Source organism: Rhododendron vialii, chromosome 5a, assembly GCF_030253575.1.
Source record: "Rhododendron vialii isolate Sample 1 chromosome 5a, ASM3025357v1".
In the NCBI taxonomy this organism is placed as follows: Eukaryota; Viridiplantae; Streptophyta; class Magnoliopsida; order Ericales; family Ericaceae; genus Rhododendron; species Rhododendron vialii.
The window spans coordinates 39,502,739-39,528,220 of record NC_080561.1 but is presented as its reverse complement, the minus strand read 5'-3'; the positions used below and the strand labels follow the sequence as shown (position 1 = coordinate 39,528,220).

The 25,482-nt window shown below is 37.9% G+C and overlaps 6 protein-coding genes and 2 non-coding genes across 9 annotated transcripts in view; all 8 read right to left on the bottom strand.

Annotated features, from left to right (window-relative positions):
• Positions 1-7,182, bottom strand: part of LOC131325072 (uncharacterized) — a 43,871-nt gene extending 36,689 nt beyond the window's left edge. Inside the window, exons 1-2 of one of the 2 annotated variants that reach the window (XM_058357126.1) lie at positions 5,672-7,182; positions 3,573-4,453 (exon numbers count right to left, since the gene is read on the bottom strand). In XM_058357126.1, the coding sequence (XP_058213109.1) occupies positions 5,698-6,384 (687 nt within the window). In that variant the 5' untranslated portion in view covers positions 6,385-7,182 and the 3' untranslated portion in view covers positions 3,573-4,453; positions 5,672-5,697. Of the gene's footprint in view, positions 1-3,572; positions 4,454-5,671 lie in introns of those variants that run through there. The other variant, XM_058357128.1, reaches the window with a different exon arrangement.
• On the bottom strand, positions 173-1,891 carry LOC131325070 (F-box/kelch-repeat protein At3g23880-like). Its single transcript, XM_058357124.1, has one exon. The coding sequence runs from the start codon at positions 1,735-1,737 to the stop codon at positions 472-474; it is 1,266 nt and encodes a 421-aa protein (XP_058213107.1). The 5' UTR covers positions 1,738-1,891; the 3' UTR covers positions 173-471.
• Positions 5,094-5,201, bottom strand: LOC131328168 (small nucleolar RNA snoR100). Its single transcript, XR_009200443.1, has one exon. It is a non-coding gene; the product is annotated as a small nucleolar RNA snoR100 (small nucleolar RNA).
• Positions 6,393-7,050, bottom strand: LOC131327909 (probable F-box protein At1g14315). Its single transcript, XM_058361030.1, has 2 exons — positions 6,886-7,050; positions 6,393-6,683 (listed from the first exon to the last, which is right to left on the bottom strand). The coding sequence occupies exons 1-2, from the start codon at positions 7,048-7,050 to the stop codon at positions 6,393-6,395; spliced, it is 456 nt and encodes a 151-aa protein (XP_058217013.1).
• Positions 7,183-9,196: 2,014 nt separating the features above from the next.
• Positions 9,197-12,473, bottom strand: LOC131326991 (F-box/kelch-repeat protein At3g23880-like). The gene has a single exon (XM_058359934.1). It carries the CDS (start codon positions 12,153-12,155, stop codon positions 10,875-10,877), a length of 1,281 nt encoding a protein of 426 aa, XP_058215917.1. The 5' UTR covers positions 12,156-12,473; the 3' UTR covers positions 9,197-10,874.
• On the bottom strand, positions 10,226-10,333 carry LOC131328166 (small nucleolar RNA snoR100). The gene has a single exon (XR_009200441.1). It is a non-coding gene; the product is annotated as a small nucleolar RNA snoR100 (small nucleolar RNA).
• A 4,374-nt stretch (positions 12,474-16,847) lies between the features above and the next one.
• Positions 16,848-23,627, bottom strand: LOC131327434 (F-box protein At3g07870-like). Its single transcript, XM_058360595.1, has 2 exons — positions 22,680-23,627; positions 16,848-17,562 (listed from the first exon to the last, which is right to left on the bottom strand). Exons 1-2 carry the CDS (start codon positions 23,496-23,498, stop codon positions 17,089-17,091), a joined length of 1,293 nt encoding a protein of 430 aa, XP_058216578.1. The 5' UTR covers positions 23,499-23,627; the 3' UTR covers positions 16,848-17,088.
• Positions 17,586-25,482, bottom strand: part of LOC131327438 (putative F-box protein At2g16220) — a 79,753-nt gene continuing 71,856 nt past the window's right edge. Inside the window, exon 2 of the mRNA XM_058360607.1 lies at positions 17,586-18,416. Within this exon, the coding sequence (XP_058216590.1) occupies positions 17,852-18,400 (549 nt within the window). The 5' untranslated portion in view covers positions 18,401-18,416 and the 3' untranslated portion in view covers positions 17,586-17,851. The remainder of the gene's footprint in view (positions 18,417-25,482) is intronic.

Here is a 25,482-nt window from a genome sequence, read left to right as displayed (position 1 = left end):
GCCATTAAGGATAGTGAGGCCATGAGCAAATACGAAGACATGCTCATAACAAAAATGGAGAACAGAAGAGCTGCACATATGTACTCCAGAAAAACATAAAAATCTTAATGCACCCAATGATGCATCACTTCAAAGTTGAAACATAGGCTCCAAAATATAGCACTCAACAGTAAAGGATTAAGGATCACATGCAGAAATTAAAACTATCACCGTTGATGAAAGTCAATTACACATTCCACCTATAAAGATATATTACATATTCAAAAGAAAGTACTTTTGGAGTCGTACATGGAACACAACATAGCAGTAACAAAAAGGTAGTTTCAGTTAGTTTTCAGAAGAGACTACTTCGTGCATATAGTTAAGCTGCTACAACTAAATTGAACATGACCAGAGAAAGAAACATAAGAAATAGCTAATCACTCCCGATGAGTAGATTCCCCGAACTCAATTCCCCCTTTTCACATTCTTCTAGTTGAGCACGACTTCATTGGCTTGCATGACTGGAAGTAGGGTCCCCACATACAAATAAAGACCAGATTCATACTGAACATGACCAAAACAAAGATCCTTAGTCTGCTGGGTCTTTGTATCATACGAAACGAGTTTTATATCGCCAGAAACATTTTGCCGAGTCAATAACAATTCACCATTATTCCCACCTCCCACCACTGTACTTTCAACATCTTCCCCATTTCCCATGTCACTTGCAATCCTTGGAATTGGAAGAGATACACCTTTCATTTGGTTAGTCCAAGAACTCTCGTTTTCATTCAACACCCACACATCAAAGCCACTTTTCTGATGAGAAACAACAAGAGCAAGTTTATCATCTAGTTCCGTAAATTGCCAGTAAATTTCATCCCAAGTCCCACCCAAACACTCCGGTGTTCTAATTTTTCTAAACACCTCATTACCCATGTCGAAGGACATAACAACCACTTGATCAGTTGGGACTATATTCGGACCTACACGCGCCGGCCAATAGAAAACTCCATTCAAGACTGCTGAAGCAGAACCACCATCAATTCGCACGATGTTATCATACTCCCACAATTCATTCATCACCCCAAAGAACAACGAAAGCTTGTTAACATCAATTTTCGTCCAAGTACCAGTGCTCATCACATACAGATCAGCTCGGATATTTTCTTCAAACAAGGTATTAAGATAAAGCGCAATCCTAATCAACTTGTAATCATTAGCACTGGGATGGAAGCCAAACCCATAACTAATCCTGTAAACATAGTTATTCTCATCGACCCAATTCCATTCGGCACCCGGAATTTCTTGAAACTGTCTGGTGGAGGGATTGCATAGAATCAAGGGAAATCCAAAGCGCGATAGATTTATGCAAACTAAACCGTTACAGATACCCACAACCCTAAAACAAGTCCCCTCAGTCGGGCGCGAAATGGAATGATAATTCGTGGGAGTTAAAAACGGAAAATCGATAGGGCCACTGAACCCATCGTTGGAAAGTAAAGACATGGCATACTTTGGGGTTTTATCACCATAGTAACAAGTGGTTACTAGGAGAGAGGTGGAATTTAGAGTGGATTGGGTCAGAAGATGTTTGGAAATAAAACTAGGGGTTTTGATGAGAGCGTACCAGCTTTTGCAAACGGATTTGAATCGCAAGAGGGATTTCACTGGCAACCTCGATAGGATTTCAATCGCTATCTCGAACGGCAGATGGAACGTCGCCCTTCTTACAGTGGATTGGCTACCCTCCATAGCTTCTCTTCGTTTTTCTTCCTCTTTTACATCCACCGAATTTCGCTCGGTTTTGGGAAAGTAGTAGAAGGCTCTTGACAAGATTCTCTCTTGCTCGTCGGGCAACTCATGGGGGCAGCAGCTGCCCGGAGCAGGCCGTGATTTTTAGTTGCAACTTTGAAGGATCACCGCATGCAATTTCACCTGACCGAACCGAACAGAACAGAACATATAGGTTTCATATGAACAAATTATGGAAAATTTATATAAATGGTCATCTAGTTTTATTCAAGTCACATTTTTGTCTTTCAAGTATCAATTACAATTCTTTTGACCTTTAAGTTTAATTTTCGTAATAAATTGATCCAATTAATAACTTTTTGTCAATCAAATTGGACGGAAAAAATCAGATTGATAACAGTTTGGACGTTGCAGTTCATAACAAGTTGGTCTAATTGATGACATCTACCCTCAATCTGATTTTTTCCATCTAGTTTGGCCGACAGACGTTATCAGTTGAACTAAATCGGTACAAAAACCAAACTTGAAGATCAAAAGTGTTGCAATTGATATTTGGAGGATAAAAATAAGACTTGGGTGAAACTAAGAGGACCATTTCTATAAATTTTTCAAAAATTATTCAATGTCCAAGACACTATCATGCTCCAAACTCTTTTTTTGCTACCACGTGGTGCCCTAATTTTCTTTCAACTATACATTTGTGTGGGTCCACTACAAAGTGCAGAGAGTCCATACAAATATGTGGTAGAGAAGAGTTTAGGGTATTACTCCTTTACGGAAGTAATTTTTTTCCTGCTTAGTTTTTAGGACTAATTTTCTTGGCCGCAAAATAAAAAACTTAGCGGTTTTAAATTTTTAGTTGGTTCTAATTCTTTATGCTGATCCGCTAAGACTTATTAGCTGGTAAAATTCCCTTGCTACATTATGCAAGAATTTCGTTGTTTTTTCCCTTTCATTTTGGGTTTTTGTTGTTATTTGCTGCATTATTAGAAATGTGAAATTTATATGTAATCCATGAATAAAAAGTAGAAGTGACCTTTGACTCTTGAATTGGTTTAGAACCGGATCGTAAAACTTTTGGTTCGGACACAGATTACATTTTTCTTAGAACAATAACTTGCGATTCGATCCTTGAATTTCTAAGTATCCGAATCGATCCGGATCGTGCACAACCCTATTTGATAGTAATACTCATCGAGACAGGCTTTTTTTTAATGGGTCACTAAGCCATTTTGTTGATGATTAAACAATCAAAGCACTGGAAAAACTCCCACTCCAATCACAAACGAGCCACCTATAAGATTTCATGTGTCTGAACCCTAGTTACATAATCGTTCAAAATGAGTTTCGCTTGTGTTCTCAATCTGTGTCGGAACCCTAGTCACATAGTTGTTCAAAATGAGTTTCGCTTGTGTTCTTAATCCTTGCTTTGCGTTCGCGCTCTTAATCCTCGCACTTACGAGTTATAGTTGTTTGGGTGATTTTTGAAAGACGCTTTCAAGCTTGCGCTTCCGCATGTGCTCGCGCATTATGTAACTTATTAGATCAGAACAAAGCGTTTCAATTCAGGTGAATGCTAACCGGTCCTTATTAGGTCCGTATAGTATCAACTATCATCATTCTACAGGCCAAGCAACTAGTATCAATTAACTGATTGTCATATCCCTGTGATGATCAGATTACAGATTTTTCAATTTTAATAGCTCATATAGAACACAAACTCAAATACTGCACGTAAACAAAACAAAAAAAAGTCGATAAAACTCTTCCATTACACATTTGGCACCAGTATTGCAGTGGAATCCAAAAATCAAAACTGACACAGGAGAGAACTTGGTGTGGTAAAAGTGGAAGTTACTGGTTGAAAAAACAAAATACAATAACAGTTCAAATGGTAAGGTACAAAATAAAGTATAGTTGGGTATAAGCAGGGCTTAAGAGGAAACCGGAAAACTGATAAACGTCTTTTCTTCTTTAGGCAGAAGCGAAAATAATACCAATACAATCGAATCAGCAATAATTGCACATTATTTACTTGTCCCCTTCTTTAGAGTCGGAATGAATAGGACAATGCTCCAAATTCACTTTTTGAATAAAATTGACACAAGGTAATTGTTCAGTGGCACACCTTTCTCCTTCAGTAATTGTGAAGTAAGCCAAACCCAGCAATGCATCTTTGTAGTTCAAAGAAACAGCGATGCACACGCATGTGTACTAGAAGAATCGGTAAAACCCAACAAATCAAAAGTCAAAGCAAATCACTAGGATTTAGAATTCTTTGAAAGACCCCTCATCAATAGCAGAAAACCTGCAGCAATAGATGCCAATAGAAACAGTTAATCAAACCAAAGAAAGGAGAAAGACAAGTGTATTTATTCCCAAAGAAATATCAGAAGGCGTGCCACAAGAGTTGAAAATTCTATTTGCATGGATTTCATTTGCAACAATAGCTCCAAAATATAGCAGTAAGTAGTCAACCACGGCATCATCACAAGGAAAAAGTTAGCATTTCTTGACATTCCACCAGTATGACTCCACCATTATCCCCTTCCCACAGAACCTTCAATCATTGAAAACGTATGACTTTAACTTTCATAGCCTTCGTTTCTTCATAATGGTAGACTTGGTTTATCTTCTTGATTGTTCCTTAGTTTGACGGTTAGAATCCATCTGTGCATCAGGTCAGCTTCTGCACCAATTGCTCCTTAAGCACTTCCTTTTATCAACAAAAAGGTAAAGCTATTGATGTCAAAAATGTAGCATAGGCATTGAAATGATAGAAAAAGATATCATTGATAAGAAAAGTGCATCCCAATTGCTCCTCAAGCATACATGTATGTTTCTGAACATAGTCTATTTATATTCAATTTAGTGTTTGCATAATCCCCTAATTTTCCTTTCCAGCCTTTAGCTAAGTACATCTTCCCAGCTATTCTCATCAACCAAAATGCTTCGAACTTGAATTTTATTATCCTTCTCTCGAAATAAGAGATACAACTAGGGACGAAAAAGGGAGAAGAAAAAAAACAGGTCCCAACTCTAACAGAATAAGAAACAAGAAAAAGAGAAAAAGCGAAAAATAATGCAAGTGATTGAATTCTTAAAGCAGATTACTTGGCCTATAGAGGTTACAATATCATCTTTCTACAGACCAAGCAACTGTGTATTGGCTGATTGTAATACCTTAGGGATGATCAAATAACTACAACAATAAGAGTACCCATATGATCCCCAATCGATGAGGGTATGGACAGGGGAGGACTCGAGAGAGACCTAACTTTTGACAATATATGCACAAAGTCTCTTAGAATGTCTTATCACTGAAATAGCGCCCCCTAGACCATCAAGTAAAGGGATGTTATGTTGTTGAATCATGCCTCCAAATCAAATCCGAAAGGCACCAGAGAGAACAAGCCTGGAGACCCAATTCAATTTAGGTGCTCATTTCCTTGCTTTCTTCACTCAAAATCTATAGCATAAGCAATGCACAATAGGGATGATCAAATTACTCATTTTTGAAAATCAATAGCTCATATAAAACATATTTCAAATATTGCACAATAGAGAACTTAAGTCGTAAACATAGAAGAGAGCTCATTTGGTGCCCCCATCGAACTAGCATACAATTCAAACACAACTCAAATACTGCACATCATTCAACCACATTAATAGCTATTCCCTACGTATTGGGCACGAGCATTGCACCTGCATCCATGCATCCATTCAAAACTAACACAGGAGAGAAGTGAGAAATTAAAGAGTAAAAATAGAAGTTAATAGTTGGAAAACCAAAGAGAAGAATGGTCCAAACATTACGCTCACCCGATGATAAGAAGAAGCTCAAATGATGAAACATCACTTGAAAGCTAAACATAGGATCAAAAATATAGCAGTCAACGTTATAGAAATCAAGGGTCAAAGATATATTACCCACCTAACAGAGAAACCTTAGAGGCATTTTTAAGTAGCACGACTAAAATAAGCGTTGACCCTGAACAGAAACGCATTCAAAACAGCTACCCACATGAGCCACTTCCATGAATTCAATGCTTTCTTTTGTTGTCCTTCCACTTCCATGACTTCATTGGGTTGCATGAGTGGAAGCAAGGTGGCCTCATACAAGTAAATAGGTGGCGCATATGCAACCTGAGCAAAATAAAGATCCACAGTTTTCTGGGTCGTTGGATCATACAAAAAGACATTTAAATCACCAGATATCGTATGGTAAGTCACTAACAATTGACCATTTTTTGCACATCCAAGCACTGTTAATCCACCAAGTTCCCCATTTTCCACAGTACTTGCAATTCTTGGAGAAGATCGAACTTTAACTTGGTTAGTCCAAGAACTCTCACTTTCATTCAACACCCACACATCCCACGCATCACAGTATCTGTCATAAGGTAAAATAAACAGAGCAAGTTTATCATTTAATTCCGTCAATAGCCAGTTCGTTGCATCCCAAGTTTCATTATTCAAACATGATGGTGTTCTTATTTCTCTGAAGACCTCATCACCCATGTCGAAGGACATAACAATCAATTCATTAGTTGAGACTACAAGTGCCGGCCAATAGAAAACTCCGTTTAGGACCGCTGAAGCAGAAGATCCACATATCTCCACGAGCGCGAAGTCGTTCTCCTCCATAAAATCATTCACCTCCCCACGAACAATGAAAGCTTATTAGGATCAATTTTTGTCCACGTATCGGTGCTCATCACATACAGATGAGCTCGGATGCTGTGTCCCCTAATAGGACTAGCATAATACACAATCCTAATCAACTTGTAGTCATTAGCACTGGGATGGAAGCCAAACCCAAAAATGATTTGCTTAACTTCTAACTCCTCATTGTATCCCGGACTCTGTGCCCATTGCCATTCGGCCCCCGGAATTTCTCGAAACAGGGATTGCATAGAATCAAGGGAAATCCATACCGAGATAAACTAACGCAAACAAGACCATTACAGATACCCCCAACGGGAAAATAATTCCCCATTTTCAAAGATGGGAAATAGAGATTGATAGGACCATTGTTAAACCCATCGTTTGTCACTAAAGACGTGACATAGTTTTTGGTTTCACGATTGTAAGTGGTTATAAGGAGAGAGGTGGGATTTAGAGTGGAGTGGGTTTGCAGATGTTTGCCTGTTTGGAAAAAAAATCAGGGGTTTCGATGAGAGCGTACCAGGTTTTGCAAACGGATTTGAATCGCAAGAGGGATTTCACTGGCAATCTCGATAGGATTTCGATCGTTATGTCGAACGGCAGATGGAACGTCACCCTTGGTACAGTGGATTGGCTACCCCCCATAGCTACCGCTTGTCGTCTTTTTCTTCTTCTCCAGAACAATTTACTCCTGATTGTACAACTGACCCACAAAACTGCTGCTCATTTTCTGAGCAGTCTATTTTACTTGGAGTTGGTAAAGTAGAACCTCTGTTGCAGCAATTGTTAGATTTTTTATTTTTTTTTAAAAGGTGGTGTATGTATATGGGTCAAATTTATTATTTAGCCATGTTTTTAATTTAATTTTAAGTTTTTGTCAGTAAAATAATAAAGAAAACATTTGACATGAGAAATGAGATGTCAAATTTATAACTACTAATATAAGTAAATCTATTGAAATCCCATAAGCCTTCGAAATTCCATCCTTTAATGGAGTATATATCTAGGTTTTTCATTTATGTTTATATAAAGTAATAAAGTGGTATCTTTTCGTTGGTTATTGGATTACCAATTTGTATTTATCAAACTCACATCCTTTTCCCTGCACATCCTACTATTACTACTTATCCTAATTTCCCCCCCACTTAGTGCCTAATTCTTATGACTTTCTTTTCTTTTTTTTCCTTTTCAAAATTGGGGAAAGATTGGAAAAAAAAAGTCATTGCATGCAATATGTTTTGGATTTTCAAATCTTTAATTGACTTATTTTCTTTAGAAAATTAGTCTTAGGTCCATTATGTGAATTTTATAAGCCCACAAGTCCACCTATTAATTTTGTAAGGTCTCAAATCTATTTTAAGATACCCTAAGATTTAGATACTTTAATAAGATTTTAGTGTGCACTTTTTTATTATAGGATAGGGTACCCTAAGGTTTAGGCACTTTTACATGATTTTAGGATGCACTTTCCTATTATAGGATTTTAGTGATTTAGGCATTTTCATAGGATTTAGGGTTTTTAGGCACTTTTATAGGATACCCTAGGGTTTAGGTTGTGTGGACTTGTGGCTTTACAAAACTATTAGGTGGACTTGTGGGCTTATGAATTGTCTATAGTGGACCTATCACTAAATCTCCCTATTTTGTTCAGAGAGGGAAATAAGCCATTTTGTTGATGATTAAACAATAAAGCACTTGAAAAACTCCCACTCCAATCACAAACGAACCACCGATAAGATTCCATGTGTCGGAACCCTAGTCACATAATTGTTCAAAATGAGTTTCGCTTGTGTTCTCAATCTGTGTTGGAACCCTAGTCACATAATCATTCAAAATGAGTTTCTCTTGCGTTCTCAATCATTGCTTTGCACTCGCACTCTTAATTCTCGCACTCACGAATTATAGTTGTTTGGGTGATTTTTGAACGACGCTTTGACGCTTGCGCCTCCACATCTGCTCGCACATTATGTAACTTAGATCGGAACAAAGCGTTTCAACTTAGGTGAATGCTAACCGGTCCGTATAATTTCAACTATCATCATTCTAAAGGCTAAAGGCTAAGCAACTATCAATTAACTAATTGTCATATCCCTGTGATGATCAGATTACAGATTTTTCAATTTTAATAGCTCATATAGAACACAAAATCAATTACCGCACGTAAACCAAAAAATAAAAAAGTCGATAAAATTCTTCCCATACATATTTGGCACCAGAATTGGAGTGGAATCAGAAATCAAAACTAACACAGGAGAGAACTTAGAGTGGTAAACATGTGAGTTACTGGTTGAGAAAACAAAATACAATAACTGTTCAAATGGTAAGGTACAAAATAAAAATATAGAGTAGTTGGGTATAAGCAGGGGTTATGAGCCTACCAGAAAACTGATAAACATCTTTTCTTCTTTAGCGCTGAAGCAAAAATAATACCAATAGAATCAAATCGGCAATAATCGCACATTATTTACTTGTCCCCTTCTTTTAGAGTTGGGATAAATATGACAATGCTCCAAATTTACTTTTTGAATAAAATTGACACAAGGTAATTGTGAGTCAGTGGCACACCTTTCTCCTTAAGTAAATTGTGAAGTAAGCCCAACCAAGCAATGCATCTTTGGAGTAGTTCAAAGAAACTGCGATGCACACGCATGTGTACTAGAAGAATAGGTAAAACTCAACAAATCATAAGTCGAAGCAAATTACTAGGATTTAGAATTCTTTGAAAGACCCCTCATCAATAGCAGAAAACCTGCAGCAATAGATGCCAATAGAAACAGTTTCTCAAACCAAAGAAAGGAGAAAGACAAGTGCATTTATGCTCAAAGAATTATCAGAAGGCATGCAACAAGAGTTGAAAATTCTATTTGCATGGAACAACAATAGCTCCAAAATATAGCTGTAACTAGTAAGCAGTCAACCACGGCATCATCACAAGAAAAAAGTTAAGCATTTCTTGACATTCCACCAGTATGATTCCACCATTATCCCCTTCCCAAAGAACCTTCAATCATTGAAAACGTATGACTTCAAACTTTCGTAGTCTACTTTTCTTCATAATGGTAGACTTGGTTTATTGTCTTGATCGTTCCTTAGTTTGACAGTTAGCGTTCGTCTGTGCCTCAGACTGGCTTCTGCACCCATTGCTCCTTGAGCAGTTCCTTTTATCAGCAAAAAGGTAAATCCATTGATGTCAAAAGTGTTACATAAGCATTGAAATGATAGTAAAAGACATCATTGATAAGAAAAGTGCATCCCAATTGCTCCTTAAGTATACATGTATGTTTCTGAACATAGCCTATTTTCCTCAAGTTCATCTTGAATATATTCAATTTAGTGTTTGTAACTTTGTATCATCCCCTAAATTTCCTTTCCAGCCATTAGCTAATAGCCTCAGTACATCTTCCCAGCTATTCTCATTAACCAAAATGCTTTGAACTTGAATTTTATTCTCCTTCACACGAAAGAAAGGATACACTCTACAGACAAAAAAAGGAGAAGAAAAAGAAAAGGTCCCAACTCTAGCAGAATAAGAAAAAGAGAAAAATAGTGCAAGCGATTGAATTCTGAAAGCTGTTTACTTGGACTATAGAGGTTTCAATATCATCTTTCTACAGACCAAGCAACTGTGTATTGGCTGATTGTAATACCTTAGGGATGATCAAATAACTACAACAATAGGAGTACTCATATGCTCCCCAATCGATGAGGGCATGGACAGGGGAGGACTGGAGAAAGACCTAACTTTTGACAATATATGCACAAAGTCTCTTAGAATGTTTTATCACTGAAATAGTGCCCCCTAGACCATCAAGTCAAGGGAAGTTATGTTGTTGAATCATGACTCCAAATCAAAGCCGAAAGGCGTCAGAGAGAACAAGCATGGAGACCCAATTCAATTTAGGTGCTCATTTCCTTGCTTTCTTCACTCAAAATCCATAGCATAAGCAATGCACAATAGGGATGATCAAATTACTCATTTTTGAAAATCAATAGCTGATATGTCATAATTCAAATATTGCACAATAGAAAACTTAAGTGGTAAACATAGAAGAGAGCTCATTTGGCGCCACTAAAATACTGCACATCATTCAAACACAAATCAAATACTGCACATCATTCAACCACATTAATAGCTATTTCCTACATATTGGGCACGTGTATTGCACCTGCATCCATTCAAAATTAACACGGGAGAGAAGTGAGAAATTAAAGAGTACACATAGAAGTTAATAGTTGGAAAACCAAAGAGAAGAATGGTCCAAACATTACGCTCACCCGATGATACAAGAAACTCAAATGATGAAACATCACTTGAAAGTTGAACATAGGATCCAAACTATGGCAGTCAATGTTATAGAAATCAAGGGTCAAAGATATATTACCCACATAACAGAGAAACCTTTGAGGCATTTTTAAATAGCACAACTAAAATAAGCGGGAACACTGAACAGACAAGGCATTCAAAACAGCTACTCACATGAATTCAGTGCTTCCTCTTCTACTTCCATGACTTCATTTGGTTGCATGAGCGGAAGCAGTGTGCCCTCATACAAGTAAACACGTGGTGCATACGCAACCTGAGCAAAATAAAGATCCACAGTTTTCCGGGTTTGTGGATCATACAAAAAGACATTTAAATCACCAGATATTGTATGGTAAGTCACTAACAATTGACCATTTTTTGCACATCCCACCACTGTTAATTCACCACGTTCCCAATTTCCCACAGTACTTGCAATCCTTGGAGAAGATCGAACTTTAACTTGGTTAGTCCAAGAACTCTCACTTTCATTCAACACCCACAGGTCCCACACATCACAGTATCTGTCACAAGGTAGTAAAATAAACAGAGCAAGTTTATCATTTAATTCCGTCAATCGCCAGTTTGTTGCATACCAAGTTTCATTATTCAAACATGATGGTGTTCTTATTTCTCTGAACACCTCATCACCCATGTCGAAGGACACAACAATCAATTCATTAGTTGAGGCTACATGTGCCGGCCAATAGAAAACTCCACTCAGGACCGCTGAAGCAGAAGATCCAAAAATCTCCACGAGCACAAAGTTGTTATCCTCCCCAAATTCATCCTCCTCCCCCACGAACAATGAAAGCTTATTAGGATCAATTTTTGTCCACGTATCAGTGCTCATCACATACAGATCAGCTCGGATGTTGTGTTTCCTGATAGGACTAGCATAATACACAATCCTAATCAACTTGTAATCATTAGTGCTGGGATGGAAGCCAAACCCAAAACTGATTCGTTTAACTTTTAACAACACATTGTGATCCGGAATGTGTGCCCCTTGCCATTCGGCACCCGGGATTTCTCGAAACTGTCTAGTTGCGGGATTGCATAGAATCAAGGGAAATCCATATCGAGAAACACTAACGCAAACAAGACCATTACAGATACCCCCAACGGAAAGATAACTCCTCCTTTTCAAAGGTGGGAAATAGAGATTGATAGGACCTTTATTAAACCCATCGTTCATTACCAAGGACATTACACTGTTTTTGGTTTCGCGATTGTAAGTGGTTACTAGGAGAGAGGCGGAATTGAGAGCGGAATGGGTTTGAAGATGCTTGGCAATAAAATCAGGGTTTTCGATGAGAGCGTACCAGGTTTTGCATACGGATTTGAATCGCAAGAGGGATTTCACTGGCAATCTCGATAGGATTTCGATCGTTACGTCAAACGGCAGATGGAACGTCACCCTTGGTACAGTGGATTGGCTACCCCCCATGGCTACTGCTTAGTCTGCTTTGCCTTCTTCTTCTTCTTCTTCTTCAAAAACAATTTACTCCTGATTATACAACTGATCCACAAAACTGCTGGCTCATTTTCTGACCAGTCCCGTGTATTTTTACTTGGAATCGGTAAAGTAGCTTTTTTTTCAAAAATGGTGGCTATATATATATATATATGGGTCGGATGAATCCACGCCGGATCCATGGAGTTGGGCTTTGATCGATTCCGTTCCCGCCTTCCCCGCAAGCAAGCAGTACCAATTACGCAGCCTAGTAAAATGGGTCGGCCTTGTTCGTTGCTAGAATCTGACATTTCTAAAATACCCATTCTAATCTAAGGGACGATGTTACGGTGTCCCGGTTATTTTGGAGTCACCGTAATTTTTGGTATAATTTTATTATTAAGAGCATAACTAAAATCAATTACAAGTATAACAGAACCCAAACAAGACATAACCAAGGAATATCCAAAAAACCAACCAAGGCGTAGCTAAACCCAACAAAGGTGCTATGGTTTTGGTTATGCCTTACTATGGTTCTGTTATGCTTGTAATGGGTTTTGCTTATACTCATAATGATTTTATTATGCCAAAAGTTATGATATCCCCAAAATAACCGGGGACACCGAAGTCATTCCCTTTAATCTAAATGTCAATTTTCTTATTTTGCTATGTTTTCAATTTTAAGTTTTTGTATGTAAAATAATAACGAAAACATTTGACATGAGAAAGGAGATGTCATCAAATTTATAAATACTTCTCCCATAAGCAAATGTGTTGAAATCCCATAAGCCTCCGAAATTCCATCCCTTAATGGAGAATATATATAGGTTTTTCATTTATGTTTATAAAGTAATACTCCCTCCGTCTCTTATTTATAGTCCGGTATTTCATTTTGGGCTGTCCCTTAATAAGTGTCCATTTTGTAAAGTTAGTGGGTAAAAGTTGGTGAATTGTCTATTTTGTCCCTAAAAGTAGATTCCATTTTAAAAAGTAAGTGAGTAAAAATGTAATGATAATGGGTAAATAGGGAAAGTGGTGGAAAAAGTTGATGTGAAAGGTATAATGATGATGTCTTTTTAATAAATTGGAATTACGAAGCAGGACACTTAAAAAGGGACGGAGGGAGTAGGTGGTATCTTTTCGTTGGTTGTTGGATTACCAATTTGAATTTAACAAATTCACATCCTTTTCCCTGCACATCCTACTATTACTACTTATCCTAATCTTCCCCCCACTTAGTGCCCTTTAATAATTCTTATGACTTTCTCATTTTTTTTCTTTTCAAAATTGGGAAAGATTGGAAAAAAAGAGAGAGGTAATTGCATGCAATATGTTTTGGATTTTCAGATCTTTAATTGACTTATTTTCTTCAGAGAGGGAAATATTACATCTTCATTTATTTCTTCAAAATTGGGTGGAGTTTGGGAGGTTAATTTGAGTTCATTTATTCTTGAAGCCGGGATTAATTTTACTCACTGAAAATCATACTTTCATGAACAGGTCGCACAGAATTTTAATTTTTCCAAAGTCGGGTTTTAATTCAACTCGCACAAAAAGTTCTTAATTTCATATTCTATGTCATCCTGTGTATCTAATGAACACGACGGTAGTAATAGCTAAGCAATTGACATCTTGGTTGGAGTTGGTTCAATGCCAATTCATCCGTTTGCTATGCTGTGTCATATTTGACATCCTTGGTCAGAGATGCCTTTAAAAAATTTGACATCCCCACATTTAAAAGAGCAATAATTCTACAACCACACCCATTCACACACCTATTTATACACCCACACTCACAACAAAGGTGGGACCCACACACATTGAGTGTGTAGTATGTGCGGACTCCAGCTTTGTTGTGAGTGTGGGTGTGTAAATGGATGTGTGAATGGGTGTGGTGGTAGAAGGATTGTTTGAACTTTAACTAGACTATTGCATTCTGCCGTGGAGGCGCTTTTAAATTTGATTTGTATAAGCTTACTTTTTTTTCTCGGTGAAAGTTAGTATTGTCAGAATAGTTAATTAAATTAGCATCTTCGAGGGATTGAACTATTGACCTCCTTACTCCTAGCACCTAAGTGCACCCCTTGATGCTGTCAGAATAGTTAAATTAGCATCTTCAATTTTGCGCCGAATTCAGTGTGACATTTTGACAGATGTCATCTTTCTTATTAGATTTGGCATTGTCAAACTTGCCACAACACCTTTAAAAAGGGAAAAGAGTACTGTTACCAAAGCTGAGAAACGTAATTCTACCAAATTGACATTGCACGCACTGATGAAATAACTTTATTATTGTTGAAAAAATAGCACTGTAGTCAATCAAAAAAATAAATAAATTTAACAATGCCATTTTAGCACTAACAAGTAGACTTGCTCTAAGAAAACACATTTTATACATCCTTTCTAATACTTTTTTTTGCTTGCTCAAAGAGGGACTCATGGAAAACTAAACAATAGAGATTCTGGGGTATTTAATCATCATGAAGTTGTTGCAACATAAAAGAAGGGAGGGCGTACTCGCAACATTACAACTGAAAGAACTAAGATTAGAAGTATCTTTGGCTAATAAATCTGCACTTCTATTCTGCTCTTAGCTAATAAATCTGCACTTCTATTATCCTCTCGGCAAACTTAGTAAATCTCCGAAACATGGCATTTGGTCAATATATAGGGTCCTGCAGTCACAAATAATAGAACTCTAATGCATAAGAAACATCACTGTGAGAATTTAAAGCTACAACGACAAGACTGGCATCAGTTTCCACTTGTAAATTGTTAAGATTGAGATCAGCTGCCATGTTTAAACCGTCACGAAGAGTCCACATCTCGGCTCCCATGCTATTACTAGCCCCAATATATTTTTGAAAACCTTTAATCCACCTTCCATGGCGGTCTCGGATCAGACCCCCTGCTGTAGCAATGCCATTTTCATATTGTTTCCTGGAAAACCATCCTTTCTAATACTACTATTCCTCTATCCCGTTTTGTTTGCTAATGTTTCCATTTTGAGCCGTCCCAAATTGGTGCTTCATTTCTACAATTAGCAACCAAAAGAGGGTAGACTTCCAATTTATCCCCCTCGGTTTAAAAGTAAAGGGTTTGACTCCATAGCAAGTTCGAAATCTCTAGGTTAATTGTGAAAATCTGAAGACTTATAAAAGCAGCTCCTAAGAAGTTGTATTCCTAATAACAAGCAAATAAAATGGGGACGGAGGGAGTAAAATTTAAGGGTCCCACCAAACTTGTATGCATAGAAAGAAAAAAGCTCAAAAAGATTATAACCAATGTGGGTGCATGAAAAAAAGTATTGAAAAGCTTCGTTTGCCAAAAGGACGAGCTGGTGGCACATAATCCCGTGGGACCTTAGATATTTATGTCTATGGAAAACTTAGACACTTCCTTTGATGCTTGCAAATCAAAGGGTGATTTAAACAATCTAGGAGAATACAATTACAATTGGCACGCTGTGAAATGGGAAGCAAGAAATCCAACTCCAGACAACAGCCTATCCAAATATGAAGAACCGAATGAAATCACCTCAGGTCCCTTGTACCGAACTTTGTCTGTACCGAACTGTGTCTACACCTCTGTTCTCGTGCAATTTCAGTGGCATGATTGCACAAAAGACTTTTCGCCCGAAGAGTCTTTTGTGCAATCCTGCGGCTTAAATCGTGCATGAGCAGAGGTACAGAGACAAACCCTGTACAGAAGATTTTAGTTTGCATGAAATGGGCTAAGCAGAATCTATATAACTGGTTGTGCTGAACCATAAGGAAAGTACAGAAGTAATAAAAGCCAACCTGAACAAAAGCACAAATGCTTGAAAACACCGATCATAATAATATGATTAGAGGGGAGAGTGAATAGGACTATGGAATACAAAAGTTTTGATTCCAATTCTAACCAAATTAATCATTCTCCACAGCGACACAAGTAACCCCAGGCAACACAATAGCACTAAAAGAGAAAACAGCGCTAACATGGAAACGGCTTCGAGACAAATATCATTAATAAAAAAACAGTGACAAAATCTATCAATTTGGTATGGATCAAAAGATTTACGAAGTGCAACGAGAGAGGAATACGAACTAACGCAGGAGCTCAACTTAACCGCACAACCTTGATGTAGCTGTACAACAGTACAAGCCCCTTTGATGTTGCCTGGGTGTAAGTAGAGTTCTACTTGTCAGGGTCTTTCTTTTTTTTTTTGGATTGGCAGTCAGTCTATGTTAGTATGAAGGAAAGAGATGATCTCAACCATTTTATATGTGCAGGTCTTGATTGAAATGGGGATTAGACTATGATTCTGAATCTTTTTGTTCCAGTTTTAGCCTAGATTGATAATTGTGAGGTGAGTTGAACAGTTAGACCTTTTATTTTCTACATTGTTTTTCCTTTGGATTTTTCTGTTGTAGGTTTGACCAAAAATCCATACTCGTCCTACGAGGTTTGATTTATGGGAAGAGTTTATCACTGTTAAATATGAGAGAAGAGATATTTTATTGAATTCGATAACACTATACAATGAGCTCCTCTATTTATAGAGGAGAGGGACCCTAATTAAGGAAGAAAATCATACCAATTAATTATGGAAGAAAATCATCCTAATTACAATCAAATATCAATATCACGATATTATTTATTATATCCATTTATTCTAACAATCACAATCCAGAGAATTGTATGTGTAAAATTTGAGAGGGTGCCGTTGGCACGGTCAATTCATTTGTAGATTACATATTCAAAAGAAAGTACTTTCAGTGTCATACATGGAACTCAACATAGCACTAGCATAAGAGTAGTTTTACGTTAGTTTTCAAAAGTGTCTACTTTGAGGCATTGTTAAGCAACTGTAACTGAAATAAAAACGAATGATCAGAGGAAACGTCATAAAAATAAATATCGCACTGGAGTAAATTCCAAGAAATCAAAGCTTTCTTTTCTCGTTCTTCTGATTGAGCACTATTTCATTGACTTGCATGACTGGAAGTAAGGTTCCCGCACACAAATAAGCAAAAGATTCATGTGGAACATTACCAAAACAAAGATCCTTCGTTTTCCGGGCGTTCGTATCATACAAAAAGAGCTTTAAATCACCAGAAACTTTATGCGCAGCCACTAACAATTCACCATCTTTCAAACCTCCCACCACCGTATTTTCAGCATCTTCCCAATTTCCCTTGTAACTTGGAAGCCATGGAAAAGATCCCAGTTTAGCTTGGAATCCAAGTTTAACTTGGTTAGTCCACAAAAACTCGTTTTCATTGAGCACCCACACATCAAAGGCCCTTTCATCAGCAGAAATAACCAGAGCAAGTTTATCATTTAATTCCGTAAATTTCCAGTTAGCTTTATTCCAAGTCATATCCAAACACTCTGGTGTTGTTATTTTCTTGAACACCTCATCACTCATCACCCATGTCGAAGGACATAACAACCACTTGATAAGTCGAGACCAGACATGCCGGCCAATAGAAAACTCCATTCAAGACTGCTAAAGCAAAACATTCAACAATGTGCACAATAACATCGTACACCCCAAAGTCATTGATCTCCCCAAAGACCAAAGAAAGCTTATTAACATCAATTTCTGTCCAAGTATCAGTGCTCATCACATACAGATCAGCTCGGATATGATCATCATTGGAAACATCACCTTGAATGGAAGTAGTAGTAACATAAGACACAATTCAAATCAATTTGTAATCACGAGCACTGGGATGGAAGCCAAACCCAAAACTTACCCACCTAACAAGCATTTGGCGATTGTAATCATTCTCACCCAACCAATTCCATTCCAAATTCGGAATATCCCGAAACTTTCTGGTGGAGGGATTGCATAGAATCAATGGATATCCAACGTGAGACAAACTTATATAAGCTAAACCATTGCATATACCCCCTACGGAAAGAAAATCCCCCCTATTATGTATCCCAATGGGAAGATAATTCCTCCTGTTCAGAAACGGGAAATCGAGATTAACAGGGCCATTACTAAACCCTTCATTAACTAAAGACATGGCAAAGGTTTGGGTTTTACCATTGTAAGTGATTACGAGGAGAGAGGTGGAATCTAGAGTGGACTGGGTTATATCATGTTGGGCGATGAAACTAGGGGTTTTGATGAGGGCATACCAGGTTTTGCAAACGGACTGGAATCGCAACAGGGATTTCACTGGCAATCTTGAGAGGATTTCAATGGTTATCTCAAACTGCAGATGGAACGTCGCCCTTGCCATAGCTCCTCCTCTTCTTCTTCTTCTTCAAAATTCGGCCTGGGAGGAGTTGGTAGAACCCTCATTTGTTTTTTTCTTTGTTTTGAAGATTAAACAGCAATTTAGTACAACCCTAGTCTAGTGCGAAATTGAGGATGGGGGTTCTTACAGGAAAGAGAGAACCAAATGGATTTTTTCATGGATATGGAGAAGATGTGTACAGAGATTGAGGTGATCAATCAGCGACAAATTGAGGGGGCTCCAACCCGAAACGTCGGATGAGTTGGTGGCCACTGAGTGTTTCGTTGTAATTAGCAAATAATGCCCTATTTCGTACTGTCCTAATATTTAGTGTGTAATTAGCAAATAATCGATTCATTAGTGTATTTTTTCGGAGGGAAAAAATAAATCTATCCTTTTAACAGAAGCTAAAGAGTTTGAGATAGCAAATAATCGATTAATTAGTGTATTTTTTCGGAGGGAAAAAATAAATCTATCCTTTTAACATAAGCTAAAGAGTTTGAGAAACCCAAGCTTCAAAGATAACTTTAAAAATAAATCTTATGCCTATGCAATATGGTTGTTAGAAGAATTTTTCGATTAACTCCAACTCCCAATTAGAACCCAACACTAATTTTCTAAACAACGTGCCGAGAAAACAAAGAATTGGCTGGAAAAAAGAAAAGAAAAGATAAGAAAGAACTAAGAGCCATGCCTGTGGAGAGTCAACCGGAGAGAAGGCGAGGATTAGGAGGACAGGAAAGAGAACTGGAAAGAGAATGTTTAGGGGGGAGAGAGAGAGAAAACTGAAAATGAAAATAAACGCCAAAGACTGTATTGCTCAATCAAGCTTTTATTACCAAAAATCGGCAATCAAAATCACCACCAAAAATCAAGCTTCCAAAAATCTACCATTACCAAATCTCCCAACCAAATTTATCATTACCAAATCTCCTAATCAAATCTTTCCAAAATTGGAATTCAACAAAAATCCTCCCTCGTGTTTTATTAGATAGATATATAGATGTGAAAAATAGTTCATGATTTGTTCTCTGTTTACTCTGTTGCCTTTTTTTGAAGTTATGACCAACCAAACATCTAAATGAAGAAAAATGAGTGAAGTATTTATTTTGGTTTGTAGATGCTTTGAGAATGCCAAATGAGAATTTCAAAAACTCCTCTGCAGCTGCTTCTCCAATTTTTCAAAATGTATTATGATGAAATGAATTCTGCACTTGCCAGCCAAAGAGAGTAAAAAAAGGTGCAAAATGCAATAAGGAGGTATCCTAATTCACCACCACAATACGAAAAGACGCCACCCATGTAAAATGAACAGCCTTGTTTGGTGTTTCTTTTTCTTCTCTTTTTTTTCTTCTAAAAATTGCGTTTCTATAACTTTGTCCCAAGAGTATTAATGCTAGCGTCACACATGCTCACACATTCACTCAAGTGTTTCATTGTTTAACATCTCAAATAAATAAAATAAGGAATTGTGAACTTTGCAGGGCACGCTCAAATAAATAAAATAAAGACTTGCCCTGTTGCTAACCTTAAGACCTCGAGATTAGTCAAGGTGCGCGAAATATGAGGTACAGGTCCTACAAAGCTGGGGTGTTGGGTTTTCAGATTTTCAATTTGGAAATATCGATAGATAGACATTCGAGACTATTAATCCACTTTTTAGAGACTTAGTACTGCAAAAAATTGACGTTGGAAACTGATAAATGAAGTTTCGAGGCATAAAAAAGGAAGGCATGAAACAATCTACATTTTGGGTACTGTTTATCCGTCCTAAAAGTTTAAGGCATGCATCCACTACGATGAACAACCATTAAAACGGGTAGTGTAGATCAGGCTTAGCACCCGAAACAAAGCCTGGTTCCACCCTTGCCCATACCACGCAGCCCGCAATGTGATTTCCACAAGGATATTTGAATGTCCATGATATTTGAACGTCCTAATAAATAAGCTCAGCTGAATACATGCATATTTAAGCTCCAAAGAAACACCAATGGGGATGCGACAACACTGAAATGATATTTGAACGAAATTCACATGAAATATCGGCTCCAAGATCGTTGACTGTCATAGATAAGGCAGACTCTCGTTGAGATACAAACCATTGTCGCAACATCTTTAGCCATCAGGTTATCTGACTACTGATATACATGTTTACAGAGATGTTAAAACTTTGCAAGAGCAAGACCAACAGAAGAAAATAGTCGCATGACCATATAGCGACGACAATGACAATAACAATACTCATGTAATACCGATTGGGTATGGGCGTGAGAGGAGTGGAGACCAACCTTACCTCCCAATGTTTACCAGTGAAATAGCTGCCCCCTTGCACCCTTACAACTCGAGGAACTCAAACGACTTTAGGCCGTGACACCAATCGAAATGAAGCAAATTCATGTATAGTATGCACCAGTATTGTATCACAATGGAAGTGAAGCAAATTAATGAATAGTATGCACTGGCATTGTATCCCACATACAAGGGGAGATCTAGCTTATATAGTGGGTGTGCCAAAGCACCACCCACCCTTTCATTCACCCCTGCATTTATACCTTTAGAATACGAGTTCAACTCCTCACATTGGCACCCCCTAAATTGAAATGTTTTTCACGAGTCCACTCTTGACAGACATGGAAAATATTCGGCCTCTTTCATATTTATACACATCACTGTATAACTTGACTCTATGTTTCGTCTAAATAGCATTTTGCCAAACTCAACCCTTCATTGATGTTTTGCCACCGGTTATCTTTTCTAGGTACAATGGATAAAATTTCTTATTGCTTACAACCTTGTCGGAAATCCACTTTTAGAGACTTAGGCTCCGTTCCAGAAATGGAATAAGAACTTATTTTTTGTTCAATAATAAGGCTTGTTCCACAAAGATAAGAAGGAGGTGCTTAGTTTTGAAGAATTTATATAGGTACCAATAGGCGCCGGGGAGGGAAATCGTATCGACGGCCGCGCCGGGCCGTCTCCGGCCAGCGGACGGCCAATCCGAGCCGTCCAAAAATTCTAAAAAAAAAAACCGAGGGGGCCAACGTGGGATCAACGGCATCCGAGGTCTGTAGGTTTCTGGAACGGAGCCTTAGTATACTAAAAACTGATGTAGGAAACTGACAACTGAAGTTTCGAGGCATAAAAACTAAGGTAACATGAAACAATCTAAATTTTGGGTGTTTAATGCACTATGATGGGCAGCCATTAAAAGAGGTAGTGAGGGGGAGTGGAAAGGACTCGGGCTTGGCACCCGAAACAAAACCTAGTTCCGCCCTTGCCTGCAGGGTGATTCCCACAGGCCCCATTTGGAGCTTGTTAGTAGTCGGTGACATTATTTGACGATGACACATGGTGCCACCATTGAATGGAAGATGTATACTTATCTACATTACTCCCTCTCACATTGTGCCTCATACATACAAGAAACACTAAAACATTCCAATATCTGGGTGGGATTAATCTAACCAAGTATCCAACCAATATATATGACTCGGTTAATAAAAGATCACAATAAGTGACAACATATATTCATATTTTCCTTCATTTCCGCTTGCTTGTATAAAGATGCATTCTCAACAGAGTGAGAGAAGCCTATTTGTTATTCCTTCTTAAGGTCAGTAATAAAACCCTTGTTATCCTCATCTCATCTCTAAAACAATAATTCCTAACTTGGGAAAGAATACACATTGTGATAGTGACTCATTCAAAGGGAGACTAGGATAGTGCAATATTGGTCCATTGGACAGTTAAAGTTGCACAACTAAAATAAGCGTGAACAAACAGAATTGCTGCATCTCACACATGAGCCACTTTCATGAATTCAACGGTTCCTTTTGTTATTCTTCTAGTTAAGCACGACTTCATTGGGTTGCATGACTGGAAGCAGGGTCTCGGCATACAAATAAAAAGAAGATGGACGTGGAACTTGACCAAAATAAAGATCCATAGTTTCCTGGGCCTTTGGATCATACGAAAGGAGATATAAATCATGAGATACTACTGCCTTATGGTCAGTCACCCAAAATTTACCATTTTTTGCACATCCCACCACTGTCATTCCACAAACTTCTCCACTTCCTAAATTGCGGGCAATCCTCGGAGAAGATCCAACTTTAACTTGGTTAGTCCAAGAACTCTCGTTTTCATTCAACACCCACACGTCTAAACCCCTTTTATCAAAAGAAACAACTAGAGCAAGTTTATCATTTAATGCCGTAAACTGCCAGCTAATATCATCCCAAGTCCTATCCAAACGCACTGGTGTTCTTATTTTTTGGAACACCTCATCACCCATGTCAAAGGACATAAGAAGCACTTCATCACTTAGGATTAACTGTGCCGGCCAATAGAAAATTCCATTCAAGACTACTGAAGCAGAATATCCAAGAATTTGCACGAAGTCGTACTCCTCAAAGAACAACGAAAGCTTATTAACATCAATTTCTCTCCAAGTATCAGTACTCATCACATACAAATCAGCTCGGACATTGTCTTCCCTCGTAGGACTAGCATAAAACACAATCCTAATCAACTTGTAATCCATAGCACTGGAATGGAAGCCAAACCCGAAACTAACCCAATTAACATTTGTATAACTATAGCCATGGTAACCATTCCCATTGAACCCATTCCATTTGGAATCCGGAATTTCCCGAAACTTTTTGGTCAAGGGATTGCATAGAATCAATGGATATCCAAGGTGAGACAAATTTATGCAAACTAAACCATTACAGATACCCCCAATATAAAAATAATTAATCCCAGTCTGTTGGCCAATGGGAAGATAATTCCTCCTATTCAGAAATGGGAAATCGAGATTGATAGGGCCAGTACTTAACCCATCGTCAACTACTAAAGACATGGCATAGTTTTGGGTTTCACGATCGTAAGTGGTCACAAGGAGAGAGGTGCGATTGGGAGTGGAGTGGGTTAGGAGATGTTTGGAGATAAAATCAGGGGTTTCCACGAGAGCGTACCAGTCTTTGCAAACGGATTTGAAACGCAAGAGGGATTTCACGGGCAATCTCGATAGGATTTCAATGGTTATCTCAAACGGCAGATGGAACAGCGGCCTTGCCTCAGTGGATTGGCCACTCACCATAGCTCCAATCCTCCTCGTGCTCTTCTTCTTCGAAATTCGACTGAACAATTTCTGAACAATTAGTCGGTCAATTTCCCTTGCAGTTGGTAAAGTAGAACCCTTTTGTTGTTGCGGGTTCAATGCGGTGCGGTATTTGTTTGTTGATTCCGGGTATTTTAGACCCACATAAGGTGTTTGGGAGGTGGCTTTGTCCGGTCTTTGATTGTTTTTTTTTTTTTGGTCAATCTTTGGTTTGATTGGATTTTGGCCAATCTTTGGTTTGAGTCTAGATTTGGACAAAATTGACCTTTGATATGATTTCCTTACTCCTATTAGTGTTGTAATAACTTCAAGATTAATAAAAATAAATAAAATTTGCCATTCGAAAAAAAAAAGGTTCAATGTTGTGTATCGGACTATCGGGTAGTATGAAATGTGGTTTGGATGGTTCCGGACCAGGCCCTGGAGTTGGGCTTTGACCCATCCCCTTCCCCAAAGGCATACAAGGGGCATTTGGAGGTTTTTTTTTTTTTTTTTTTCAAACAGTGTTACGTGCACAACATTCAACCACAACACTAATCATATCCACAAGAACGAGAATTGAGTGCGTGAGTGCAATGCGTGGATTAATAGTGGGAGCACATGACATTTTGAAAGATTATGTAACTAAGGATGAGGCCTACGTGTGGGTTCCACACCTACGTGAGCGTGTTGGGAACCGGGTTCCACACTTGTATGGGTTGAATGTTGTGTATATAACTTTTTTTGCTTAAATTATACATTCTGGATTCGACTGTCAATTAAAATTTTTGGATTATACTACAATCAAAATAAAATTATGTGTCTATTTGAACGATATTGGTGGAACAATTATGAATCTGTAATAGTCTTTGAGTAGTATACAATGTGAAAAAATAGTTCATGATTTGTTCTCTGTTTACTTATGTTGCCTTTTTGTAAAAAGTTATGACCAACCAATCATCTAAATAATGAAGAAAAAGGAGTGAAGTACTAGTTATTTTGGTTTGTAGATGCTTTGAGAATGCTAAATGAGAATTAAAAAAACTGCTCCGCAGCTGCTTCTCGGTTGTCTCTATCTTTCAATTTTTCAAAATGTATTATGATGAAATGAATTCTGCATTTGCCAACCAAAGAGTCAAAGTCTGAAAATGCAAAATGTAATAAGGAGGTATCCTAACACCCCCACAACACGAAAAGACGCCGCCTTGTTTGGTGTTTCTTTTTCTTCTCTTTTTTTCATCCAAAAATTGCGTTTTTGTAACTTTGTCCGAAGAGTATTAATGCTAGCGTCACACATGCTGTGTTTAATTCGTTGTTTAGCATCTCAAATAAACCCAACCAAAAAAATAAATAAAATAAGGAATTGTGAAGGGCATGCTCAAATAAATAAAATAAAGGCTTGACCTCAAGATTAGTCTAGATGCGCGAAAACAAGCATGGACATTGATTTGTTTCTTTAATAACCAGAACGGTTCACCCAGTTACCATAAAAAACTATGAGGTACAGGTTCAGGAGGTCCTACAAAACTGGGGTGTGGGTTTTGAGATTTTGAATTTGGAGAAATCGATAGATAGACATTCGAGACTGGAAAATAGTAGTATTGCTAAAATTGACGTTGGAAACTGATGAATGAAGTTTCGAGTCATAAAGAAGGTAACATGAAACAACAAAAAATTTGGGTGTTTATCCCTCCTGAAAGGCACGCATCCACTACGATGAACAACCATCCATTAAAAGAGGTAGCGTTTCATACATATGTGAAACGCTAAAGCATTCCAATATCTGGATTTTGGGTAGGATTATTCTAACCAAATCATTAACCAGTATATACGGCTCCGTTAATAGAAGAATACAATAAGTTAAAATATTTCCCCTCCCATGGGATCGTATGAAGATGCATTGGAGAGAGAGAGAGAGAGAGGCCTAGTTGCCAGCAATAAACAACCCTTGTTCCCCTCATCTCATCTCTGAAACAGTTATTCT